General features: G+C 42.9%; 2 protein-coding genes across 5 annotated transcripts in view; one reads left to right on the top strand and one right to left on the bottom strand.

Annotated features, from left to right (window-relative positions):
* The window catches only part of SERPINE3 (serpin family E member 3), a 30,664-nt gene extending 4,121 nt beyond the window's left edge, over window positions 1-26,543 (top strand). The window contains exons 2-8 of the mRNA XM_082365575.1: window positions 1,322-1,555; window positions 3,396-3,608; window positions 5,563-5,761; window positions 12,449-12,549; window positions 23,327-23,413; window positions 23,926-24,009; window positions 26,461-26,543. Coding sequence (XP_082221701.1) covers window positions 1,322-1,555; window positions 3,396-3,608; window positions 5,563-5,761; window positions 12,449-12,549; window positions 23,327-23,413; window positions 23,926-24,009; window positions 26,461-26,504 — 962 coding nt within the window. The 3' untranslated portion in view covers window positions 26,505-26,543. The remainder of the gene's footprint in view (window positions 1-1,321; window positions 1,556-3,395; window positions 3,609-5,562; window positions 5,762-12,448; window positions 12,550-23,326; window positions 23,414-23,925; window positions 24,010-26,460) is intronic.
* The window catches only part of INTS6 (integrator complex subunit 6), a 109,910-nt gene continuing 88,964 nt past the window's right edge, over window positions 6,014-26,959 (bottom strand). Inside the window, exons 19-21 of one of the 4 annotated variants that reach the window (XR_014236930.1) lie at window positions 20,963-22,488; window positions 11,744-11,896; window positions 6,014-6,424 (exon numbers count right to left, since the gene is read on the bottom strand). The gene's annotated coding sequence lies outside the window, so the exon portion shown is untranslated. Of the gene's footprint in view, window positions 6,425-10,880; window positions 11,897-20,962; window positions 22,489-26,959 lie in introns of all 4 variants that reach the window. The other 3 variants (XR_014236931.1, XR_014236932.1, XR_014236933.1) reach the window with 3 other exon arrangements.

Genomic DNA, 26,959 nt, shown 5'->3' with positions numbered 1-26,959 from the left:
CCAGAGAGGGTGAGAGGACAGAGAGCTCTGTGACCATCCCCTAAGGTCACGTGACACCAAGGACCACAGAAATGTCTCCGTTCTCCCCTGCAGACAGTCTACATTCTACAGGGACATGATTCCATAAGTACTTATGACCTTCCTCGGTAGAGGAACATCTGATGGGTATTTTTTTTCATTCATGGCTTTTCTCATTAAAATAAAAAGCAAGCACTCGAGTAGCAGCACAGTTGTAGATTCTAAGAAGCAGCTTTGGTAGCGAAAGTTCTGCGGAGTAGAATCTGCCCACAACCCCGTTCTGCAGCCTGGTGGCTGGGGACCCTGGCCGGCGTGTATTCTGGGTGCCTGTGTCCCCAGAAGGACTCTGGCCGGCACGTCAGGGGTAGGGGGTCTGCTGCTACCTCTTGGCCTGGCCTCTGTGACATGAAGGATGGGACATGGTGTGGACGGACCCCCAAGCCAAGACAGAGAGTCACTCTACCTGGCGCCCGGGGAGAGCCAGTAGGGGCAGGGTGGGGCAGGAATAGGGCGCAAAGCCTGGGTGTCACGGGGGAGATTTGTGGGAGCCACTGGGCCATGCCTAAGACAAAGGGGAGGCCAGGAGGACAAGGGAAGGGCCGTGTTCCAGAGGCAGGCTGCCTGGGAAGGGGTCCTGACTGCTGGAAAAGCCCAGCCTGCACGTGTCAGGAGGATACTCAAGTGTGTCGTGACTCAGCAGCAGGCGAGAGGCCTAGCTCCAGCTCCAGATGCCCAGGGCTGGGGGAAAGAGACCCGCAGTTGTGAACAATAGCATGAAAAAGAAATCCACTATTGATTATGGAGAGAAGGAAGCAATCTCCTGTGTAAGTAGTGAATAACCAGAAGTCCAGCTGCCATCAGGAAGGTGGAAACCATCGACTCTCTCAAATGCCTATTATTTCCTCAACATTCTTGCAGGTTCTCGCTGACATGAATAACGGGCTGTCTGCTGGGGCTCAGGGGGATGAGGGAATGTAGCACTGGGCTACATTTCTGACTCAAGATGTTTGGGAAGCATAGTCTCTGGGAGGTTGGTAGTGTTTTTCTATTTGACTTAATCCCAGCCTGATTTCTTTCAAATCTAGCATGGTTTCTCCCCCCTCAACTTTTAATCTGTGGATCCAGGCTAATTCCTGAGCAACTTAGCTATGACTTTACCAATTTGACTGTCTATGGTGGATGAACCGCGGGAAATAAGAGTGGAGCCTCTGGGGTCCCATTCCCATGCAACGTGCAAGCAGAGCTGGGGCTAACTCCTCTCTTACACTCACCATTTTGATTGATCCCAACATCTTTTTTGCAGACCCAAGGGTAAGAGAGTGGCTTCGAGCTGTTTATGCCGCGCTACCCAGCGCCAGCCCCGGCTCCAAGCTGGAGCTGACCTGCACCCTCTACGTGCAAACGGGGATGCCACTCGCCCCCTGCTTCGTGGAGCAGGTCTCCCGGTGGGCCAACAGCAGCCTGGAGGCAGCCAACCTCAGGGAGCCCAATGGCACCACCATCCTGGCCAACGGATGGGCCCCCAGGCAGACCACAGGTAAAGGAAAACCGTCCACCTTGATGAGGCTAATGGCGGAGGGCTGAAGAGACAGGTCCCCCCCCGCCCCGTTACTCATCAGAAGCCAGGCGACGGGTACTCAGGCCGCCCTCCACTGCAGCAGAAGCTTGTCCTGTTGGCAGACCCTACCCTTGAGTGAAGCAAGGCTCACTTTTGGTCCCATTCTGCCCCTCCCCCACCCCCAGAGACACAGGCACAAACGCAGGCACGCGGCACACCCAGAAGGGCGCTCTTCAGAGCCTCCCACCCCCAGCCGAGCCCTGCAGGCTTTGTTCCATGCAATGCCCCCCAGGTGTGTTCCCACTGAGCTCTGTTCTCATCGACAGCTAACTCCCTTCATAGCAAGATGCAGTAGGAGCCCCAAAAGTGGTATCTCGGGAATTAATTTAGCTTAAGGAAATACTTGTGTGTAATAAGATGTTTAGCCCAGTATTATCAAAGAAGACTGACAAATAACCTACCTGTCCAGCAATTAGGGATGATTCAATGAATTATAGCACCTACATATCATGCAGCTGTAATTACCATCAGAGATGACGAACATCATTAACATCTACTGAGTGCTCAGTTTATTTATCTAGCACCTTCTAAGTGCTCCGTGCCTATTAGCTCAGTTCCCCCTCACAGTAATCCTAAGAGCTAAGTGCTATTATTGTCCCCATTTTACAAACGGAGAAACTGAGGCACAGAGAATTGTGCCTCCTGCCCTGCACCTGCAGAGCCAGGATTCTAACCCAGGCAGTCTGGCTCCAGCATCCTTGATGGTTACACAGAAATAGGGAGAACGTTGAAGACCCAGTGTTTAAAAGACAGAACAAGGAATACGACGTACGTTACGAATTGAGAACAATATGGATGCCGGCAGGAGTGCAGAGTTAGAATGCCGACGTTAAGATCTTTATTGATGAGGAGGTTTCCTCTCTTTCAGTTTTCTCCAACGTTTCACAATGTCTTTCAATTTACTTAAAAACGTTTAACTCCCCGTTGCAGCTGTTGTGCTGCGGGGAGACGCAAGGCCACGGTTTGCTGCTATCAACCCCGCGGGTAGGGGTCGGAGCGGCGCCGGGGAATGGATGGTCCTCCAAGAAAGAGGGGTAGTTGGTGCCCCGAGACCGGGGCCAGGCTGCTTGGGTTCAAATCCAAGGTCTCTGTCTTGGGTAACTGGGCGGATAGTGACTTTGTAGCTCACAAGTATGTGACCTTGGACAGCCTGTCTGAGTCGTGGTGCCCCATCTTTAAAACTGGGAATAACAATAGAACTGGCAGGAGGAGTTGGGGAGGGTTTGCTAAAGCATTGAAGACAGAGCCTAGCACAAAGTGTGTGTTTAGTAAATGAATAACGAGCTGGAGCAACATGGCGCCTTGGGGGGGGGGGCGGGGGGTGCAGCCGGCTCCTCTCTCAGGCAACGCGCGGAATTTCAAGTCCGTGCCCTGGACGTTGTTGTGTAAACACAGGCTCTGCCAGGCATGAGGCCCAGCAGCATTTGGGGCCATGGGGGTGGGGGGTAGAGGCGACACCGTGCAGCGTCTCCCATCACAGCGCCCAGTCCCTCCCAGGGGTCTGTCTGAGCTGCGCAGGCCTCGCGCTTCCTGGGAACCGGTCCCAGCTGGAACACAGCCGGTACAAGCCAGAGCATCCCAAGCTGTTCGGAAAAAAATTAAAGCATGGTCTCCAACCACAGCTCGTTGCAAACACTACAGTTCCACAACTAAGTACCAACAAGCAAGCTACAAACCCGGTTTCGGGGATGCCTCGGCACCCGGGAGGCTGTGCACGCTGGCGCCGGCGTCACAGCGGCGCTCCGCTCTCTGCTCGCAGGCGAGCGCCCCGCGGGCTCCACGTGGGAGCAAGGCGGCGGCGGCGGCGGCGGCGTGGGCTCCGCACAGCTGGTGCTGGTGAGCACCGTGTCCTTCCAGAGCGCCTGGCGGCACCGATTCTCCTTCTCGGACACTCAGCTCCTGCCTTTCACCTGTGCGCGGGACGTCGTCCTCCAGGTCCCCATGATGTACCAAACGGCCGAGGTCAACTACGGTGAGCCGCGAGAGCCCGGGAGGGAGGCGGGAGGGCAGGAGGGGAGGCCAGGGCTTCGCTCTGCAAGGATGGGGCTGAGCACCCCTGCGATAGCCTCGGCTGTGCGGGGCCCACGGAGGAAGGACAGACCAGGGAGCCGGAGACTCTCAGGATAGTGAGGGAGCAGACGGGGAAGAGACACCAGATTTCATGCCTGGCCTTTCCTTCTGCGCTGAGTGAAGGGGGGAGTTAGTGTGAAACCAAGAATGTTTGGGCAAATCCCTTCCCCTGGCAGGCACTCCCGTAAAATGAACACCGGCCTCAGTGTTCGGTGCTGAGAAAGGATGGAAGGTTGAGAGTCCAGTCTAGAAGGTTCTCGAGAGCATGTCCACCCGAAAGTGCCACTGGCCTGAAATACCAGGGTTCTCTGCCTGCCCACCCTGCCCGCTGTCACTCAGCCCCCTCGCGGTGGAAGTACGCCAGGCTGCCCCCCAAACCAGCAGACTGGTGTGTGCTGTGGGTGCTCTGGTGGGGCCCCAACGAGGCCAGGGGGGGAGGGACCCCGCTGCCCATCCCCCGCTGCCCTGCCCCCTCCACACCTCCTCTCCCGGCACCCCGCCGAACCCTGGTTTGCAGGCGCAGCTCCCTCCGGCTTGTGGGACTAATTATGTTGTTATTCACTAATTAAGCCAGCGAGACTTGAATCAGTGTTTTAGGAACGTTGGTGTTTAGAAAACTTGCTATCATCCTGGTTTGATTCCATACAGGACCCTTGTGAGTTCTCAGGGAATTTATTCATTAGTTTATTCAACCAATACTTATTAATTGAGGTCAAGTAAGATGGGAATGAAAGAACGTGTATTGAATAAGTAAAATATACCTTTACAGCGGATTGTAGTTCTTGCTCCTAACACTTGCCCGTCGCTGCTGTGACCCAGGCTGCCTGATCTGTCCGCCGGGCGTTGGCGGGCAGGCAGGCTCTGAGAGGCTCTCGCTCTCCCCAGCGTACAGTGCACGGTGGCTGGCACGTAATGGAGGCTGAGCAAATATTTATTGAACAGATACAATAAGGAGTATGAACCATGCCCCTGTCTTTCCCCACTGATCCTAAGATTTTGCCTTAGTGACCCGCCAACTCAGCTGTCCCTCGACACTAAGGCCCAGGCCTCCCGGTCCTCCCAGGGAAGGGATCAGGCCTGGAGCTCCACCGAAGACCGGGGCTGCCACAGACCGCCAGGTGTCCCCAGCCCAGCTGGATGCTGCATGTTACTTGCCCATCTTGCCCTGTCACTGAGTCTGGCCACTGCCTCTGCATTCACCAGCAACCCTCGCCGGGTCTTCTGATCTCTGGCCATCTGGGTCTGCTGCCACCTGCCACTGTCCCATCACACGCTTCTGAAACCAGGCTCTGCCCAATGGCCTGGACTTGGCCTCAGCCAGCCATTGCCATTGCCCACAAGCTCCCAGCTGTCCATCCTGAGACCTACAGGGTACAAATTACATCAGGTCAAATCCAGCCCAGACTCCTGTTTCGTTAGGCCTGTGCAGTGCTTTCGAAATTGAGACATTTCCCGTGACATCTGGGTTTAGAGCTTTTGTCGAAAGATAGGAAAATCTGGCACAAAGAGCCTGGGTCCTGACATGGCCACAACAAGCCAGGATTGGACTGGCTGCCCCTTTAAGACAGGCTCTCCCGTTTGCCATCGTCCCCACCCTGCCCAGCCGCTGCCGGCCCTGGGACTCCAGCCCCATGAGAATATCTTAGAGATGTTCTAGGTCTTAGGAGTAGAAAAGATGGCCACAGCTCCCCACAGTCTTTGGCCTCAAACTGCTCCCTGAGGAGGAGGTGGACACCGTGTTTGTTAATAAAATGCATTGTTTGCAGTTCTGTGAGCTGGCCCTTCCCAGGGTCTGGCACTGTTTGGTTCCCTGGGCTCCTGGGACAGAACTAACCCCCCATCCGCTGAATCCCCAGGCCAGTTCCAGGACCCCGCAGGCCATCAGGTAGGGGTGCTCGAGCTGCCGTACCTGGGAAGTGCGGCCAGTCTCCTCCTGGTGCTGCCGAGAGACAGAGACACCCCACTGAGCCACATTGAGCCTCACCTCACAGCCAGCATTCTCCACATCTGGACCTCCAGCCTGAAGAGAGCCAGGATGGACTTGTTCCTGCCCAGGTGAGCAGCTGCGTTGTCCTGACGGGGGGCTCTGCAGCCTGCTCCAGTCAGCCAGACCTGGAACCCGGGCGGCCTGACTCGAGGGTCTGTACAGTTACCTTGGAGGAATGTGCCCTAAATCTTATCACATCCTAAGAGTATACAACCATCATTTTCAAAACCAAAGAGGCAAGATCGCTTATGCAGTTGAGCAAATACAGATATAATTCTGATCTGAAGGCAAATTAAAGCATACAAATTCAAGACTTTAAGTCCTTGTGCTGAAAGTTTTATTCTTTCTAAATAAAGGTGAGCCTTTCTTTAAGAAAACCCAGTGGGTACCAATACAAACCCCAATAGGTCAAAAAGTTAAATGATGGTGCTGGATTTTGCTTCTGCAAAACAAAACCTATTTGCAAACCTCATTACTTTACAACGGATTTCTCAACGAACATCTTTAAATGATAAGCTTCTCTGGTACATTTGAAATCAGAGTAAATGCATAATTAATTTGTAGACCAGCATTAAGCAAGAAAATTATCCGAGGGCTCATTTGCAGCGCGTGGATTCTTCGTGTGCCTTCCCACTGGCTGCCTTGGGCTCCTCCACTGACCAGGCTGTCAGCAGCGCTGAGCCAGAGGCCTTGGCAGTGATCCCTCGAGGAGTTAAAAATAAGTCCAGGCACTGGAACAAAAACACACAGAGACCCAGTGAGTGAAGGGCCAAGGTCTAAAGTGGGATCCGGCATAGCGAGGGCAGAAGGTGAACTAAACTCTAAGACAAAGCCTATCTCTCCAAGCGAAATATTTAGACCCCAAATCAAAGTCCAAAGACTGGCTATTTCAACAGATCTCTCTGGCGTGGAGCAGAAACAGCCCTGATCTTTCTGTTATGTTTGAGAGAAGCTCAGCAAAGGAAGAAGAGCGTTCAAGGCTAAAAGTGGAGAGAAGATGCAGCCAGGTGCAGGAATTTGCTACAGTCTTTTTGAGCATATGAGGCAGATGGCTGGCCTTGTCCTGGAGCAGCTGATGTAAGGAAGAGGCCCCAGGGAGGTGCCTAGCTCCACTGCGAACTCTTCACTGGTGCTGAATCTGCCTTTAGAACTTGCAAACCCTTGAGGAATGATCCTAAAAAACTTTGGAGGACAGAGAAGGGACAGGAAGGCAGAGGTCATAGTAACCCAAGTATTGCTTCACACTTGACCTCATCCAGATTAAAAAAAAAAAAAAAAAAAATTAATCTCCCTAAGACTGCCTGCTGTCTGAGAAGGATAGGAGATTTTAGGGAAATATAACTCCCCTTCCCTTTTAGGGCTATTTCACAAGCAAAACTAACCAAGTTTTAAAAAAAACTAGCTTTAAGCCCTTTATGGAATAAAGAAAGAAGTAAAAACTATTTTAGGTCTAGATTTGGGTACAAAACTTTGGACCATGGTAGACGCAAGTCAGCTTTTGGGCAAGAATTTTCCTCTAGTTCCACAAATCATTGATTCATCACTTAGTATGACCTGCTCTAAAGTCAGCCTGCATATTTTACTTAGTAAGCGCAAAAACTTGGGCACTCTGTGGGTAGCCAGGCAAAAATTGTATGGCAATGACGTGTGCCTTCTGGTTAAACGTCACCAAGCAGTGCATCAGTAGATTCTGGATGAATTATGATATCTACCTTCCAAAGTAAACTTTTATTTATAAAGAAATAAAATAGAATATATATAAGGACTGTCAGTCTTCATTAGGAACATTATCAGGCCAAAAGAATAATCAAGAAAACCCACAAGAAAGACTAATTATGTCAAATATATATTTGTTTAATGAGTGAAACACTTAGTTCTTAGGTCAACCAAGTGGGAAGCCAAACAATGAGCATTTTTTTCTTATATTAGACATGATATGTGCATCTTCTTAAACCCACCAGATCTCACATATCCCAGATGAGTTTGCCCTTCCTTCCAGGAGCTGCTGATCGTCATCATGTGTAGTTTGTGCTTTTCTGAGGGTGTTTTCTTTCTTTCTTTTTAAATTGAGAGATAATTCACGTACCATAAAATCCATTCTTTTAAATGGATTTATAATTAAAGTGTACAATGCAGAGGGTTTTAGTACATTTGCAAAGTTGCGCAACCATCACCACTATCTAATTCCAGAACTTCGTCATCACCTCACAAAGAGACTCCACACCCTTTAGCAGTCACTCGCATCCCCCTCGCCCCAGCCCTAGGCAGTCTGCTTTCTCTCTCTGTGGATTTGTCTTTTCTGGACATTTCACATAAATGAAATTTTGCAATACATGACCTTTTGTGTCTGGCTTCTTTCACTTGGCATAATGTCTTCAAGGTTCATTCTTGTTGTAGCCTGTGTCAGTACTTCATTCTATTTTATGGCCAAGTAATATTTCATTGTGTGGATATACTACATTTTATTTATTCATTCATCCATGTATAGACACTTAGGTGCCAAGACACTTTCTGGCTTGTTTCTGTTTTTTGGCTGCTACAAACATTCATGTGCACATTTTTGTGGCTATATATTTTCAATTATTTTGGGTATATACCCTAGGAACGGAATTACCTGGTCATGTGTTAACTCTACACTTTACATTTTGAGGAACTACTAGGCAGTTTTCTAAGTGGCTGCACCATTTTACACTCCCACCAGCAATGTACGAGGGTTCCAGTTTCTCCATATTCTTGTCAACACTTGCTATTGTCCTTTTTTTTCCTAAGACCCTCTTCATGTTTAATGGGTACAGAGTTTCAGTTTGCGATGATGAGAAAGTTCTGGAGTGGATACTGGTGATGATTGGACAACAATGTGAATGTACTTAACACCACTGAATTATACACTTAACATTGTTAAAAGGGTAAATTTTATATAATGTATATTTTACCATAATTTTTTTAAAGGCCCCTCTTTATGGAGGCAAGGGAGATAGGGAAAGGGAAAAGACTGCCTTCCCAAATTGTGGATTAAAAAGTAGGGATGTTATAAAGCTTGCACTCAGGAACCATGTCGTTATTCTTAGTTATATTAGTCAGGATGCGTTCACCTCCTCTGCCCTTCGGCAATGCCCTCCTCTGTGCTTTGGCCTCCTCCTCAGGCTGGGGGCAAGTCGCTGCAGCCTGGGTGACCTCACAACTGTGTGTGACAACAGCTGTAGGGGGAAGCCCCTGTCTTTTTGATTAGAGCCATTATGGCACGTGAAGTGGTCTCTCAGTCTGACTTTCATTTATATTTCCCTAAAGACTACTAATGTCAACAATCTTTTCATGTGCTTGGTGGCCATTTATATATCTTTTTTGGAGAAATATCTGTTTGAATTCTTTGTTCATTTTTAAATTGGTTATGTGTCTTTTTATTGTTGAGTTACAATCGTTCTTTCTGTATTCTAGATACAAGCTCCTTATCGGATACATGATTTGTAAATATTTTCTCCCATTTTGTGGGTTGTTGTCTTTTCACTTTCATAATGGTGACCTTTGAGCACAAATGTTTTTATTTTGATGAAGTTTAATCTATTTTTGTTGTTGTTTCTTGTGGTTTTTTTTGGTGTCATACCTAAGAAACCACTGCTTAACCAAGGTCACATAGATCTATGTCTATGTTTTCTCTAAGAGTTTTCTAGTTTTCACTCTTATATTTAGGTCTTTGATCCATTTTGAATTAATTTTGGGTATGGGATGAAGTAGAGGTCCAACATCATCCTTTGCATGTGGCTCTCCAGTTGTTTCAGAGCCATTTATCGAAAAGTCTATTCTTTCTTCCCATTGAATTTTCTTGGCGCCCTTGTCAAAATCAATTGGCCATAAGTGTATAGGTTTATTTCTAGACTTTCAATTTTATTCCATAGGCACAAATATCTATACTTTTGCCAGTACCACACACACTCTTGACTGATTTCTATAGCTTTTTAATATGTTTAGAAATCAGCAAGTGTGAGTCCTTCAACTTTTTCTTTTTTAAGATTGTTTTGGCTATTCTGGGTCCCATGCATTTCCATATGAATTTTAGGATCAGCTTATCAGTTTCTGCCAAATAAACAGCTAGAATTTGGTAAGGATTTTGTTGAATCTATAGATTAATTTGGGGAATAATTGCTTTATAACAACATTAGGAGTTTCAACCCATGAACACAAGATGTGTTTCATTTTATTTAGATTTTCTTTAGTTTTTTCCAACAATGTTTTGTAGTTTTCAGTGTACAAGTCTTGCACTTCTTTCATTAAGTTTATTTCTAAGTATTTTATTCCTTTTTGATGCTATTGTAAATGGGATTTCATTTTCAGATTGTTCATTGCTAGTATAAAGAAACACAGTTGATTTTTGTATCTTGATCTTGTAACCTGCCACTTTGATGAACTCACCTATTAGTTCTAATAGTTTTTTCTGTGTGTGTGTGTGTGTGTGTGTATTCCTTAGGATTTTCTATATACAAGACCAAGTCATCTGTGAATAGATATACGTTTACTTCTTTCTTCTGATTCTGGATGCATTTGCTTTCTTTTTCTTGCATAATCGCCCTGCACACCCTTCAGTACAGTGTTAAATAGAAGTGGTGAACATCCTTATCTTGTTCCTGATCTAGGGGGAAAGCATTCAGTCTTTCACCGTTAAGGATGATGCTAGCTGTGGGAGTTTTATAAATGCCCATTTTGAGGTTGAAGAAGTTCCCTTCTATCCCAAGTTTGTTGAGTGGTTTTTGATTTTATGAAAGAATTCTAGATTTTGTCAAATGCTTTTTCTGCATCTCTTGAAATGATCACGTGGCCCTTGTCCATTATTTCATTAATATGGTGTTTTACCTTGATTGATTTTCATATGCTGAACCCACCTTGCATTTCTGGGATAAATCCCACTTGCTCGTGGGGGATTTATATGTTGCTGGATTCAATTTGCTAGTATTTTGTTGAGGATTTTTACGTCTATATTCATAAAGGACACTGGTCTGTCGTTTTCTTGTGATATCCTTGTCTGGTTTTGGTAAAGGGTATTTTTTTTAACTCAAGATATTTTTGTAGCATTTCTTCTGGACTGGCCTTCGTAGCCATGCAAAAAACAAATCACTGTCGTCTTTCATAGTCATACCTCGCTTTTACTATTGTCTTTAGGTACTAAAAATGATATTACCCAGTTTTATCACCTACCATAACCTCCATACTTGGCTTCCAATGTGCCTTGGCTCTTTCTCAATATCACTGCAAAACAATAAAACCACAGTGGTAACAATAAAGTGCATGAGCTTCACTGGGCGTTGTTCTGAGGACTTTACAAGGACTGTTTCATTTAATCTTCACAAAGCTAAGAACTAAGCACTAGTATTAGGCTCATTTCACAAGCAAGGAAACTGAGGCAAAGAGAGGCAAAGTAACTTGCCCTGGGTCCCTCAGGTAGTAAGAGGCTGAGCCAGTTCTCAGACCCCGGCACTGGATTCCCAAGTTCATGTTCTTAACCACTGTGTTTCAGCATTGAGAGTTCTCAAAAGAATACAGTTTAAGGAAGAAAATTTCAGAAAAGGTGATCCAAAATTTTTTTGAGAACTATCAGCATACTTAGAGAAAGCTTGTGCCTTTTTTTGAAACTATTGAACAGATTCAAAACACACATATACGAGAAAATCTGATTCCTTTGTTTAAAATATTGGTTACATTGTCTTGTATGGCAGTGAAGAACTTTGATATTGTGCAGTATTTTTATTCTCCTGCAAGTTCCACATGGTTTATGGAAATGACCATCTAAATTCCATTCTGAACTTTTTTATTCTCAAAGAAAAATAATGTCAGCCGTAGGTTTAAAGGCTCCTTCAACGTTAAAGTTTTAAATGCCTTGCCCTTGAAGAAACATGAGGAAGTTGGCATGCTGATTCTTCCCGCTCTCGGGACTTGCTAGGAAAACCAAAGACCCACGTTGCACACAGCAAACATAAAAATATGTTGTATCAAAGATAAACACATTAAATGAGACACTCTATCAATTGGCAGTTAGTCAACAACTTCTTTTCTGCACCTACTGTGTGAGAAGCCACCCGGGATGCGAGGTAGTGAAGTGTAGACGCCAAGAGCACAGGCTCCGTGCTCAGCCTCATCTGAGTTGAGCTCCACCACATACTCAGGACGTCCTCTTGGGCTGGCTTCTTAAACTCTTTAAGCCTCAGTTTTCTCATCTGTAAAATGAGGATAATAATAACATAGTTACGTGAAGATGAAATGAGAGAACACACCTAAAGTACTTGTTGTAGTGCCTAGCACATGGTAAGCACTCATTAAATATTAATTATTATGAGGAACTAAAAATTGACCAGCCTCTCTTCTCAAATAGTTTACAGTATCATAAATAACAGTAACAGGAAGCAGAATGTTCTATACATCAGAAGAGTAGAACAAACAAAGTGTTTAAAGGGGCCTTAAGAACTGACCGTTACAAAACAGCTGGGGAAGAGGAGGGGTAACAATTGAACTGAGCTTAGAGGAAAGGTCTCAAGGGAGACCTGGAAAAAAACAGCAGAAGCAAAGGTCCAGAGCTGGGAGAGAGTGCTGTGTGGTCAGATTAGTCAGGGGGTCGGGGGTCTGGGAAGGAGCAATGACAGATGAAGCTGGAAATGAGCCTGGAGATCCCTGACTTTCAAGTGAGGGGGTTTGGTTGTCATGTGATGTGTATGAAAGTCCACTGAGTGAGAATTTTAAGTGAAAGTTGATGGTTTGTTTTTGTTTTTTAGGTTTAGGATCCAAAATCATTTCAACTTGAAAAACATTTTGTATTCCTGGGGAGTTACCGATCTCTTCGACCCACTCAAAGCTAACTTGAAAGGAATTTCAGGTAACACCAGTTCTTCTTCCAAGCTTATTAGCATTGTGTTTAGGGCAGTTTTTAATCAGTAATCATGCACTGATTAAGGGATTCTCATCTACAGAGCCTTCAGAGGTAAACAGCCAGAGTTAACATCGTTTAAAAGAATTTAAAAAGTGTTTTGCTTTATATAAGAATTTGTTGCTTCAGATAACAGATTTGGGTTGGACTTTGTTGAGGAGGGGGTGTTTCTTGAGACCACCTCTAAGCACCGTTTTCGGATGCCACCTTCAGAGTAAAGTCAGTGACCAAAGGACACAATACAACTCCCCTCCTCTGCCCGGCATGACTAGGAGATGGCAGAGACATTGGTGCAACAGAGCCCTTCGTTCTGACTTCCTGCTGTCCTGCTGGCCTCACGGTCACTCTGTTTCTACCTCCCCTCCCACCCTTCCTGTACCTCTCTGTCCTCTTCTAATGAGCTAACCTCGGAACTTACCCTCATCCATCCAACTTCCTTTCTTCAAATTACTCATCCATCTACAATCTTGCCTTAAAATGTCCTCCCTCCCAGAGTCTATATTCAATTTCTTGGCTTGCAGTAGACAAGCTACACCTAATCAATAGGATCTGTATTCACGTATGGTCTGACAGACTTACATCTAATGTTACAAGAGAGTGGAATGCCAGAACCTTATCTTCCAGAATCCTCTCAGGAGACCACTGGCTAAACTATTGCCAACTCCAAAGGCTCAGGTTCATTTCTGCTCTGGATGGTAAATTATCTATACGAAGATGACACTGGAGCAGGCATAGCCATTGGCCTTGATGTTTTCCTTGCCTGATGAGCTTGTGAAATCTCTGTTTTGACTGCTAGAACCTCACAGCACAGATAAGTTTTCTAAAGGCTTGCTCAGATTTCTTTAAGCAATCACAGAAAAACATGGGAGTTTGGTCCACAAGAGAAGTCTCAGCTTGGGCCTTAGATGTGACCAGTTAGATGGCACATCAAATAAAACACAGGAGGAAGGATCTATTCTAGATTGTTTATAATCCACCAGCTCTGAACTCATTGCCGAAACAAGCAAAGAGATAAGCAAGGTGATAGTCCAGTTTGGGTACAGTGCCCCAACAATGCTTGGCACACAGTGGATGTCCAGTAAATACTGTTGACTTCGTTGAATGACTCTACCAGAAATTTTGCCTGGTGACACAGACATAATCTAGCACTGCCAGGAAAAGAGGAAGATTAGAGCAAAAGGATGAGAAGCAAGGAAAGAGCAAGGGATGAAGAACTTGAGTGCACTCTGTCTTTAATAACCTGCAGAATCCAATCACAGTATCTTTTTGTGGCTCTGGAGCTCAGCTATGGCATTCCTGTTTTGATCATCCTAGTTCAAAACTTTGGGGCCGTTCCGACCTTTTCTTCCACACCACTACATTCAAGTAATCACTGTGACTCACTGCTTCTTCCTGGTTCTCAAACCTCTCTGCCTTTATGTCTTAGAAGTGCATCCTAAAATGCAGTCAGTTCTGTGTCCTCAAACAGGACTGAGCTCAACCCACATCGTGCAGCTCCCCTACTGGTAAAGACTTCTGAGGCCCATAGCTCCTTTGATAAGATCTAACAAGCAGCCTAGCTTTAAAAAGGACCTTTTAAAATACCTAAAAAAAAATAAAATAAAAAAAAATAAAATACCTCACCTCTTGTTTTATAATGCAATTAAAGCCTACTTATATTTGCTCCAATCATCAGAAATATAGGCTCATGGATCTGGCTTGTTAAATAATCATCAAGCAGTTACCATGCGCTAAGTGGGAAGCTTGCATGCATGTTTCCTACAGATAAAACACCTCTACCTTACAATCTTCTCCCATAAAGTTTTGTTCCTCTAATGCAGGGGTCACCATATGATGGCCCACCACCTCTTTTTATAAATAAAGTTTTATTGAAATGCAGCCACTCCCATTCATTTACAAATCATCCGTGGTTGCTTTCCTGCTATAATGACAGAATTGAGATGTTGCAACAGACGCCACATGGTCTGCAATGGCTAAAATATTTAATATCTGGCCTTTTACAGATAGAGTTTGCCAACTAAAATATTGCTTTCCAATGCTGTTCTTTAAACATAATCAAAAGATGAGTCACTTCTGTGCCCGAGTAAGCTGTTGACTTAATTCTGGAGACATGGCCACTGAATCTCTCTAACAAATCGTCGTATCATGCCTGAATGGGGTATCCACCACCCACCTCACATCTTACTTGCGGAAATGAAATTCTTTATCATATAGCAAAGCATCAGCAGAGAGCTCGTCAGAGAGTAAATGATCAGAAAATGCCGGCCTCCCATCTTACAGTTAACAAAGGGTTGCAAACAGTTTTGTGCTATTGATGGAAACTAAACAACCACAGGGAACATTTGGCTTTTTCTTTCCATTTGGTTCCAGAGCCCAGAATCATTTTACTCAAGTTCCCCTTCTCCATTTAAAAGTCACTTATCTCTCCTTTCATGGCATCAGATCCTTTTTTGGCTGCATGAAGAACTTGCTTGATATCATTTCAAGGCCCAGCTGAGACCAGGGTATAATTTTCCTCCCAGACAACCTTGACACTACATGTTATGAAGCTTTTAAGAATAATTCCAGTTTCACTTACACTAAAGACATCAGCTAGAGATACCCTTTTTGAGCAATCCCACTTCCTATAGGATCAGCAGGCTTTGATACCAACCCATGCTTCCTAATCCAAGAAATACTCCTTGTGCACCAACTTGAAACTTTGAAAAAACTGTCTTATTCTTGACTATTATAAGTGAATAGTTTTCAATCTCTGCTCATGAAGAAGTGCAAGTTCCCTGTTACTATGATGTGAATGAGGAAACCACCCACAGTTGTTTGGTTGTGTACTGAAGTTAACTTATGCCATACCAGATGACTGGGCAGAGCTGCAGTAGGTCATCAAGATGGCAATACAGGTCATTCCCGACTTCAGTCCCTTTCTCAAGAAGACCAACTAGCAACTAACCATAGACAAGTCACCATTGTGGAAATACTCCCACCAGGGGGTGAGGCTGAAGCACCCCTCTGAAACACAGAGACTGAGAAGGACCACATTAGAAAGCTAAGAGGAATGGCTACACCCTGACCACATCACCCCTCCTCCAGGCTGACAAAGCACTAGGTCTATGGTTTCTCCAGTGGGAAAAGAGAGCCCAAGGTAGACATTCAATGTTGCAGAACACATCCTGGTAGGCCCTCTCAGGTCTCTGATCTCAGGGAATCAGATAAGAGATGGAGAAGAGGGGCAAAGCTTACAGCAATCGGCACTCAAAGCTTAATAGACCATATTGCAGTGGCACCTGAGCAAAGACCCCAGCCAGCAGCAGTGCCCATCTGCAGAGCCAAGCCAGTGGCCCCATCTGGCCAGAGGGCTCAGTTGACAGTTCTGTGATTTGGGTCTCCAGTCAAAGGGCCATACTCCCAACCCACCCAGGCAGGAAAGCAAATTCACAGCCCAACCCAACTGCCAAGCATAGCCTCAAGTCCTGCTCATCCAGGAAGCCTGGCCAGAGAACCCAGATAGCCAGGAAGCCTATCCTACAGCTCTGCTTGGGCAAAGAGCCAAGCCAGATGGCCTGCCCAACTGTTGAGCATAGCCCCTGACACCATACAACCAGGGAGCCTGATCAGTGACTCTGGACGGCCTTGGAGCCCAACCCATGGTACAACCAAGCCAGATCCCGGCCTGTCACTGCACCTGGCACAGAGCCCAGCCAACAGCACCACCCAGTTGGAAAATACAGCCTGAGACCCCACCTGACCAGGAATGATTGCAGAGCCCAGCCCATAACTGCCCAATCATGGTATCCAATCAGTGCACCATCCTGCCAGGGAACACAGCCTGCAACCTCACCCAACCAGAGGTGATTACAGAGCTAGTGGCCCAACCCAAGCATAAAACATAGCCAGAAGCCCCACCTGAACAGGGAGCCCCCACAGTGGCCCCACTTGAACGCACAGTCCAGCCAGCAGACCCACCCAACCAAGTAACCCAGCCAGCAGCAACCCCTGCAACCTCAGAGCATATGCAGTAGCCTTGCTCAGAGACCCTGATAGAGAGCCTTACTTGCCCATGACTGCTACCAGCTGACTGGTGAAGGTCTTTCCCTGCCAAAGCAAACCTGTGAAGTCTGGAAGAGAAGACTGCTTACTTAAATACATAGATATTAATGCAAGGAATGAAGGATCATGAAGAATCAGAAAAACATGAAACCACCAAAAGAAATAAATAACTACCCTAAAATAATGGAGATCTGTTAACTGTCTAACAAAGAACTCTGAGTAATCCTCTTAAAGAAGTTCAGTAAACTACAAGAATGCACAGACAAACAAAATTAGGAAAACAGTGCACAAATAAGTAACAAGTTCAGCAAAGAAATAGAAACCATCAAAAAAACAAAACAGAAATCCTAAAGCGTAAGAATATAATGACTGCACTGAAGATTAAGAGAGCTTCAACAGCAGACTTGACCAAGCAGAGGAAAAAAAATCGGTGAACTAGAAGATAAGTCATTTGAAATTATCTAGTCAGAGGAGCAAAAAGAACAAAAGAGTGAAGAAAGCCTATGGGAGCTGGGGACATCCATCAAAAGAAACAATATATATATTATGGGAATCCCAGGAGGAGAAGAGAAAGAGAAAGGGATAGAAAGTCTATTTAAAACAATATTGGCTGAAAACTTCCCAAACTTGGAAACATAAATAAATGGGCATCCAGATTCATGAGGGCCCAATGACCCCAAATAGGTTGAACATGAAAAGGGCTACACTAAAACACATTATAATTAAATTGCCAAAAGTCAAAGACAAAAGAATTTTGAAAGCAGCAAGAGAGAAGAAACAAGTTACATACAAGGGAACCCCCATAAGACAATCAGTGGGTTTCTCAACAGAAACTTTGCAGGCCAGGAGAGAGTGGGATGACACATTCAAAATATTGAAAGAAAAAACTGTTAACCAAGAATACTACACTGGGGCTTCCCCAGTGGCGCAGTGGTTGAGAATCTGCCTGCTAATGCAGGGGACACGGGTTCGAGCCCTGGTCTGGGAAGATCCCACATGCTGCGGAGCAACTAGGCCCATGAGCCACAACTACTGAGCCTGTGCATCTGGAGCCTGTGCTCCACAACAAGAGAGGCCGTGATAGTGAGAGGCCCGCGCACCGCGATGAAGAGTGGCCCCCGCTTGCCACAACTAGAGAAAGCCCTCGCACAGAAACAAAGACCCAACACAGCCAAAAAAAAAAAAAAAAGAATACTATACTGGCAAAACTGTCCTTCACGTATGGAGAGACAAAGACTTTCCCAAGCAAACAAAAGCTGAGGGACTTCATCACCAATAGACCTGCCTTACAAGATATGCTAAAGGACATTCTTCCAGCTAAAATAAAAGAATGCCAATTAACATTGTAAAATGTATGAATGTGTAAAAATCACTGGTAATAGTAAATATATCATCAAAATCAGATTCTCTAATATTGTAATGGTGGTATATAATTAGTTAGAACTAATCAATAAGTTCAGTAAAGTTGTAGCATACAAAGTCAACATACAAATATGAGTTGTGTTTTTTATACACTAACAATGAACTATCTGAAAAAGAGATAAAATAATCCCATTTACAATTGCATCAAAAACAGTAAAGTACGTAGGAATTTAACCAAGGGAATGAAAAATCTCTACACTGAAAACTACAACACATTGATGAAAGAAATTGAAGAAGATACAAATAAATGAAAAGACATCCTGTGTTCATGGATTGGAAGAATTAATGTTGTTAAAATGTCTATACTACCCAGACCAATCCTCAGATTCAATGCAATCCCTATCAAAATTCCAGTGTTTTTCACAGAAACAGAAAAAAACAATCCTAAAATTTGTATGGAACCACAAAAGACCCAGAATAGCCAAAGTAATCCTGAGAAAGAACAAAGATGAAGGTGTCACACGTCCTGATTTCAAACTATATTACAAAGCTACAATAATTGAAACAGTACGGTACTGGCATAAAAACAGACAAACAAATGGACCAGAATTGAGACCCCAGAAATAAACCCATGCATATGGAGTCAACTAATATTTGACAGGGAAGCCAAGAATACTCAGTGGGGAAAGATAGTCTCTTCAGTAAATGGTGTTAGGAAAACAGGATATTCACATGCAAAAGAATGAAACTGGACCCCTATCTTACACCACTCACAAAAATTAACTCAAAATGGATTAAAGACTTAACTGTCTGAAACCATAAAACTCCTAGAAGAAAACATAGTGGAAAACTCCTTGAAATTGGTCTTGGCAATTATTTTTTGGATATGACACCAAAAGCACAAACACCAAAAGCAAAAGTAAACAAGTGAAACTACATCAAACTAAAAGCTTCTTCACAGCAAAAGAAATAACTCACAAAATGAAAAGGCAACTTATTGAATGGGAGAAAATACTTGCAAACTACATATCTGTTAAGGGGTTAATATCCAAAATGTCTAAGGAACTCATACAACTCAATAGCAAATCATCATCATCATCCAATTTAAAAATGCGTAGAGGATCTGAATAGACATTTTTCCAAAAAGACACCCAAATGGCCAACAGGTACATGAAAATGTGCTCAACGTCGCTAATCATCAGGGAAATGCACATCAAAACAATGAGATATCACCTCACATCTGTGAGAACGGCTGTTATCAAAAAGATAAGAAATAGCAAGTGTTGGGAATTCCCTGGTGGTCCAGTGGTTAGGACTCCACACTTTCACTGTCGAGGGCGCAGGTTCGATCCCTGGTCGGGGAACTTAAGATCCCACAAGTTGTGTGGCACAGCCAAAAAGAAAAAAATAGCAAGTGTTGGTAAGGACGTGGAGAAAAGGGATCCCTTGTGCACTGTTGGTAGGAATGTAAATTGGTGCAGCCACTATGGAAAATAGTCAAATAGAACTACCATATGATCCAGCAATTTCACGTCTGGGTATATATCCAAAGGAAATTAAATCAATCACTGTGTCACAGAGATATCTGCACCCTGATGTTCACAGTAGCATTATTTATAACAGCCAAGACATGGAAAAAAGCTAAGTGTCTATCAACAGATGAATGGATAAAGGAGTTGCAGTACATACATATGCAATAGAATATTATTCAGCCATAAAAAAGAAAATCCTGCCATTTGCAACATTATAGAAAAACCCTGAGTGCATTATGGTAAGTGAATTAAGTCAGAGAGAGAAAGACAAATACCGTATGATCTCACATATATGTGTAATCTGAAAAACCTAAACTCATAGAATCAGAGTGTACAACGGTGGTTGCCAGGGTGGGGAGAATGGATGAAGGTGGTCAAAGGGTACAGATGTAAGATATATTATTTATGATATATACATACATAAAATATCACATTGTACACCTTAAATGTACACAATGTTACATATGTCAATTACATCTCAACAGAGCTGGGTGGGAGGGTGGGGAGAAAGAAAGACGTGAGGAGTGGGCTAGAGGAGAAGGATGGAGAAAGGAACTAACCACCTACTTTCAGAGGCCATTTCAGATTCTTTCCAGCACTCCCTCTGTATATGCTGGGCTGGGTGCTATGTGACACACACTTGACATCTACAACTAAGTGACAAGACGATGAGAAAGATAAACTAGAAGCGAATTCTGGCAATAACTTTTTCAAAGCCATTAATGTTGCCAATAGTAAGTGATAATAACTGGGAAGACAAAAGACACAGCAAATGATAATGTTTGTCCTGCTTTGTGAGAAGCTGAGGATGAAATGTAGGATTACTAATTTATATTTTGCAAATCTTACATTTACACAATGTCATATTATCAAAACTCTTAAGCCTTTTGAGAGGATGGCCAATCACATACAAAGAATGACGGGCTCCACTCACAAAGGGGAAGGGACACTAAAACAGTCTTTTGGATGAGATTTGCCAAAGACTCGTTCTGTGCTGTGCCCCTGTGATTCCAAGGACAGCAACCAACATTTCCTTACAAGTGAAATCAGATTAAACAACATTAAGGCAGTTGTTTTTATGGGGAAATGAAACAAATGTACAGCGTGAGGAGTGTCGAGTATGCATTCATCCAACATTTACTAAACACATATGTGTACCAAGCGTTATTATGCTAGTTGAGCAAAGTAAATATTTAAAATGAATAACACAGCTTCTGCTTTCTGGGAACTAACAATCTAATGAGGAAAGATGAGATGGAAATACTTATAGAAGATGTTATGGAAGAAAAAGAGAGTATGCCAGGGAGGGCAGGAAGAATTTTACCCGTTTGCTTTGGATATTGAAGCGTAATATAGGAGCAGAAGAGTTTATTGTGGGGGGGAAGGCGGCTAGTTTCCCGAAGTATGTTCTCTAGAATGCTAACCTGGTAAATTTGGAGACAGGAGATAGTGTGGGTTGTTCCATGGTTAAACACTACATATTGTAGCCCTCCTGTGGAGATTCACTATGAACATTAGCAAATTAGCAGCTCTAAGAAGTCCACTGTTAAAAACAAAAGCACAAACCTATTCAACTTGCTGTTCCCATTGTAATTACTCATGGAACCCTTTTAAATAGAATAGCACCTTTAAACAACCTTGGGAACAAATTTTGAGGAAACAGGTTGTACGGCTGTCAATGGCACTAGACAGCTGCCAACACTGCAGAAGAGGATGAGCCCAAAGCCAGGAGAATCCCTTTGTGCTGATTTCATTAGTAGCATAACATTTCCAGAGCTACTTAACAAAAGTAAGCAAATAGGGATCTGTAATACGAGATCAAGCAAGAAAAACACAAACCCACACATGACTCCTGAATCCTTATTTTGATCACAAATAATGGTCTTCTGAAATGTTAACTCTTACCAGAGATAAAATGTATGACAGATGAGGATGCTGGGACATGACAGGCTATGGGTCTTAGCCTATGTCTGTGCAAACATGTAAATGTCAATTATTGGACCACTCCTGTAATATGATGGAGAAAAAAGCTACTTAAATGAAACCTCAGTTGCAGTTTCAAGAAATTCAAAGAGGCAAGCCCATCTAACCAAAAACCCATTCATACCAACCAGTCGACCCCATTTCTCACATTGTGCCACGGTGCCTGTTTTCTAACACAAACGCATTTACTATATTCTAGATGATAAAGAACCTTTGCTCATTTCATTAACATTTATTTTAAATGTTCAGATGGCATACTAGATAGTAACGAAGTCACAGATTAGTAAAAGCTTCTCATGACCATCAACCATTCCTTATACACACAATTCTGATCTGGGCACTGCATTTCAGTTTGCTCAATGAGTTAGTGAGACAGGCTAGTTATTGTAGAGAAATTTGTTTCTTTTCTAAAAGATCCTACAGAAAAAGACCAACTGCTACAATCAATCAGATTCTGCACTGGTTTTAGGACAAGTGATGGCAAGTGAATGTTTCCGTTGATTTTTCTCTTCCTCTGGCCCTTGTCTGGTTCCCTCAACTGACGCTGCAAAGTATCTGTTCCGTACAGTGAACACAGCCAACTCACAATTTCCTGTGTATGCCTTATTTACAAGATGGACGAAATGCTGCATATTCTGTACTCCACTGGTATCATTCTCTCACAACATTCATTTGCCATCCCCTTGTATGTGCATGAGAAATGCAAAACAATTTAAATATTAGTCTAAGATCAAACAAAGAAGCCCCCTCAAAATACATGTCCATCACAATGATTATTTTAAGACTCTTGCCACAGCTCCCTTTCCAGTGCGTGCTACAGTTGACTAGAACACACTTTTCCAAGGTGGTGGCGTCTGTATGGAAGGGTGGGGTGGAAATAGGCACTGCACCTGCTGTCAGAACACCTGCATATGCCCGACTGGACCTCTTGTCAAGTGTGTGGCCTCAGATGACTTCACAGCTCACTCTAAAATGAGAGGATTGGACTGGATGATTTCTAAAGTTTCTTCTCATTCTAAAGATTCTTACTTTCATTCTTTGTGTTATCAAGTACCGTTTCACTGTGGAGAGTTGTTTAAAAATTATTGATGGCTAAATTACAAAAACCTGTCAATTCCTCTAACGCTTGGATCACTCAGATTCCTATTTGCTAAGCTTATAATATCTTTGAAATTGTTGGCATACAACTATTATAGTTCTAACTCCTCATTTTCTTTGCAAATTCTAGCCAATAAGGCAAGATAATTGCATAACTGATACACTCAGTACACAGAATGCAGTCATGAGGCATGAGACATTTTTTATACACTGCCTTTTAAGGCCCATAGTACAAACCTCTGACTGTCATTTAAAAGTGGCTCTTAAAATGCAGCCCAAGAAGGCATTCAAGGGAAATCATCTCAGAAGCTTGCTGAATGTGCAGATTCCTGGGCTCCAGAATTTGCATTTTAACACATACTATGGCAATTCTTATACCACCGAAATTTTAGAAATACTAAAGGAAAGATTTCAACAGTAACTAGAAATTATTTTTGAAAACTAACTATTGAAAAAAATGGGGCACAGCCCTGAATGTTAATCTGAGAGGGGTTATTTATTAGATAATTTACCAAATTTGAGGTTTTGAAAGTTGCATAAATTATTGTACCTTAAAATTTCCCAAACAAATCTCTTCCTAACTACACAGTAAGCAGCATACGAACGAGACGGTAAGTAAAGTCCATCCTTTAAAAATGTACTCAAATCTTTCAACTAAATGCATCAAAATGCAAATAAACAATCACATTTTAATGTCCTGGGATTAGGCCAAGATGGCGTTTATGTTTCTGAAGCAATCCACAAGGCCAAGATTGAGGTTTCAGAGGAAGGCACCAAGGCATCTGCAGCTACAGGTATGTTCCTAGGAGCACAGAGTGTCAGCAACACTCAGTCAGCTGCTTCCCCATTATCTCCCTTTGTTAGATTTATCCAGTTCAACCTTCACACTTCTAAGCCTCCCCACTAAAAACCCAAGTCCAGATGTAGTAGAGCATTCTAAAAAAAGAAATGTTAACAGAACCAAGTTTTTGAAAAATGATGGGAGAAAAGAGATAGCCATTTTGAAAAGGATTTGTAGCACGACCCCATAAACAAGGAATAGAGTCATTCTGAAAATTACCTTCAGGAAGGAATTTATTCCATGGAATAATTTGAAAATAGGACACAGTGTTGGCTAAGTGGTATCTTTTCTCTTTAATTTTCCCATTTGCACCCCATCATAACACTAAACAATGCTATATCATTAGGATACTTTTATTTCTCCAAAAATCAAGGCATATAAGTGACTTCGTATCCAATTTTAATAGTGACTTTCCTCAAATGAAGAGAAAATACAATGGGATTCTATTCTTTATCTTTCCTGCAGCTCTGTTGTTACTGAAAAGGTCTCGGACTCCTATTTTTAAAGCAGATCGGCCATTCATCTTTTTCCTGAGAGAACCCAACACAGGTATTACAGTTTCTTTTGATAGGAGTCACATAAATTAAATATTTATCAGCACCTCTCTAGCAACAAAGCCTCGTTTGTCCACCCTAACCTAAAACAAGCATTCCTTCTAGCTGGTTTCTATGGTGCTTCAGAAGCTTCTCAGTTGCTATGTCATGTATCCTGAGAAAGGGGAATATTTCATAACTACTGAGGAAACTAACATCCTCTGTGGCTTTTTTGCCTTCTGTTTCTCTCAGCTCATTTATAGTTGATATAGGTCTTTAAAAATTCAGGTTTCTACTTCTGGGGAGACTTTAAAAGTCATGAAAGTAAAATAAATGATAAATCTTTTTTCCCCATTGTTGCCGAGCTTTCTTGGCCTTGTAGGATGAAAGAATTCCTTCAGGCCACTAGAGTGTCCAAGCGGTCCTCTGGCTCTCAGCACCCCTAGTATCCTAGGGAACGCACCTGCATTTCTATAGTTTTTCTGTTGATCTTTCTCAAGCTTGCTAAAGTTACACAAAAATCAAATGTTTGCCCTAGTACTTGTTAAGTCCCACCATACAACCTCATCTTAATCCAAAGAGGGGATGGTACAGGCAGAGCCTTAGCACATCAGAAGGACAAGCAGAAGTCCTTTAAGCATCAACCACAGTGAACAAAGTACTCAAATTATTCCTCTTAATGTTGCCCCACCCTCTCTGGCAATTACTTATCAGCCTAGGAAAGAAAAAGATTCTCAGTAAAGAGTTGTTGGCAAGTCTAAACAATGTGTTAAAAAGAAATAGGATGGAACAAGACTAACAAAATCAAGCAAAAGTGGATCTACTTTAACTAAACATCAGGCATTATTTTTATTTATGGAGAGAAAAAAAGTCAAGTTAGAATAATGAAAATTACGCATAGGTTTTACACAAATTGTTAAGGAAATACTGTCAACATCATTTTATCTGAGAATCATTTGCATACTGCTGTAACTTGTGTTAGAAATCAAAGAGACACTTGTGACAAAAAGGATGAAGATAATCATTCACTAGGAAATAATCTGTTGGGGGATTATTTGGGGAGAAAAAGTCCATAACAAAATATATCCTCTTAGTATTTCACCATGATCATCCCAACCCCATATTTATTAGATGAAAATGTCACTTATCACTCAGAACAGGCAACAGAGAGCCCTCTCTTAGAAAGGATACAGGTCAAAAAATGAAAGATGAAAAAAAAAACACGACAGGTTCTACTCCCTCAAGAAACAAAGAAACAGGACTAAACTTGAACAGAAAGGTCACTGTCAAAAGCTCATAGCCAATAAAGGTTGATGACAGCTAAGAGAGAACAGTTTCTCTCTTGGAATTCAACTGCATAAAATGATGTAAAATCTTTGAACTACCTAGTAAAGGACACACCACTGTTTCCGTGATAAGAGTTTCCAGAACGGCCATAGTAAACAGAATGAAAATACAATCCAACACCAGTTCCATAATCCGCCGCACGTCTAAATACAGTCCTTGTGAATTTATTTACCTCTCTTTCTGGGAGGTACTTGCTCATAACACACAAGGCAAAGTGGCTATTCTTCTGGTGACAGGGTATTGAAAGGACAAATGAGTCTCAGCCTTCAGTACACCAAATTGACAAAGCTTACTGATAAGAGTAAATAATGACTCAATCAGTTGACAAATGGGACACATACAAGAACATTACAAAAAATGATCTTAACCTGAAAATTAAACTTTTGGAGAACGTCATTTGTCCAGCCTACAGTCATCCATCCATCCATTGATCTAAAGGGCCTAAAAGACATGATATTCCCCTCAAATGTACTCCCCCTCCCCTTTGCTTACAAAAATTCTGCAGTATTTCACTAATTCAATTAATATGCCCAGTTTCTTAACATGTAAAAAAAACCTGCAAGAGATGAGATATTCAGCTTGAATTTTGATGGGTTTCAAAGCTTGTGACTAGGTTTTGGGATGAGGGCGTAGAGTATGGAGGCAGAGAGATTAAGGACAAAAAGAGGAGACGGAACAAACTGCTTCTTTCCAACTCCCTCTAGGGTTCATACCCCAAAATGTATTAAAGGTCAAGAATCTAAAGGATTATTACCTCATGAGCAACCTGTGAAATGCAAATAAGAACTTTCTGATAAGGAAAGTGGCCAAATATTGGACTAGATTGAGTCCCTTTCCTAAATATTCTTGTTAAGTATTAACTTTTATCTGAATGACTTGTAGTCCCCCTCCTGTTAATCTCAGCATCTAAACATATATAATTTAACACCAGACAGTATATTCTGGATTTTGTGTATCTCTTGTTGAACTTAGCGATGTGACTGAAGCTAATTACCTTAACAATTCCATTTACTAAATGATATCCTGCTTAAAGGTATTTTGTAGAGGTGAAAAAATGTTTAAAGAATTGCATATGAAAATACTATTTAACACTACATTAAATGCTTTTTTTTCTTGACAGCATTTGTCTTCAGTATTGGGAGAGTTTCAAATCCCCTAAACTGAATTAACAGATCTCAAGCATGTTCTCCACTTTCATCTATGCTTTTCTTCATAAAAAGTTACAGTTTCATTTTGCTATACCCTTGATTTTAAAAATGTTCTGCTAAAGTATAAAAAGATAAGGGTATGTGATTTTCAAATATTAAGAACCTAAAAATACTTCAATTTTACCATAATCTTATAAATTTATTTCACCCTCTCTTAATCTAAATGTATTTTAGCCTTCTTTTCTACTGGTTATCCCAAAAGCACTACAAGGCACAGCAGTGATCTATGAACGGTAAGTGAGTCAGGTCACAGGGTCACGTCCTCAGTAAGGACACGTGAGGCCATGTTGGACTGAGGGCGGACAGTGAATAGTGTTCGGTTTTCCTCGTCCTGGGTAACTCAGGGAGAATGCAGAATGAGCAAAGTCATTTTAAACATGTTTCCTTTCCATTTAGCTTCTAAATAAAATG

Source organism: Balaenoptera borealis, assembly GCF_965194805.1.
Source record: "Balaenoptera borealis genome assembly, chromosome: 18".
Taxonomy (NCBI): Eukaryota; Metazoa; Chordata; class Mammalia; order Artiodactyla; family Balaenopteridae; genus Balaenoptera; species Balaenoptera borealis.
Note: the sequence above shows the minus strand (reverse complement) of the source record. Positions and strands in the feature narration are given on the sequence as shown.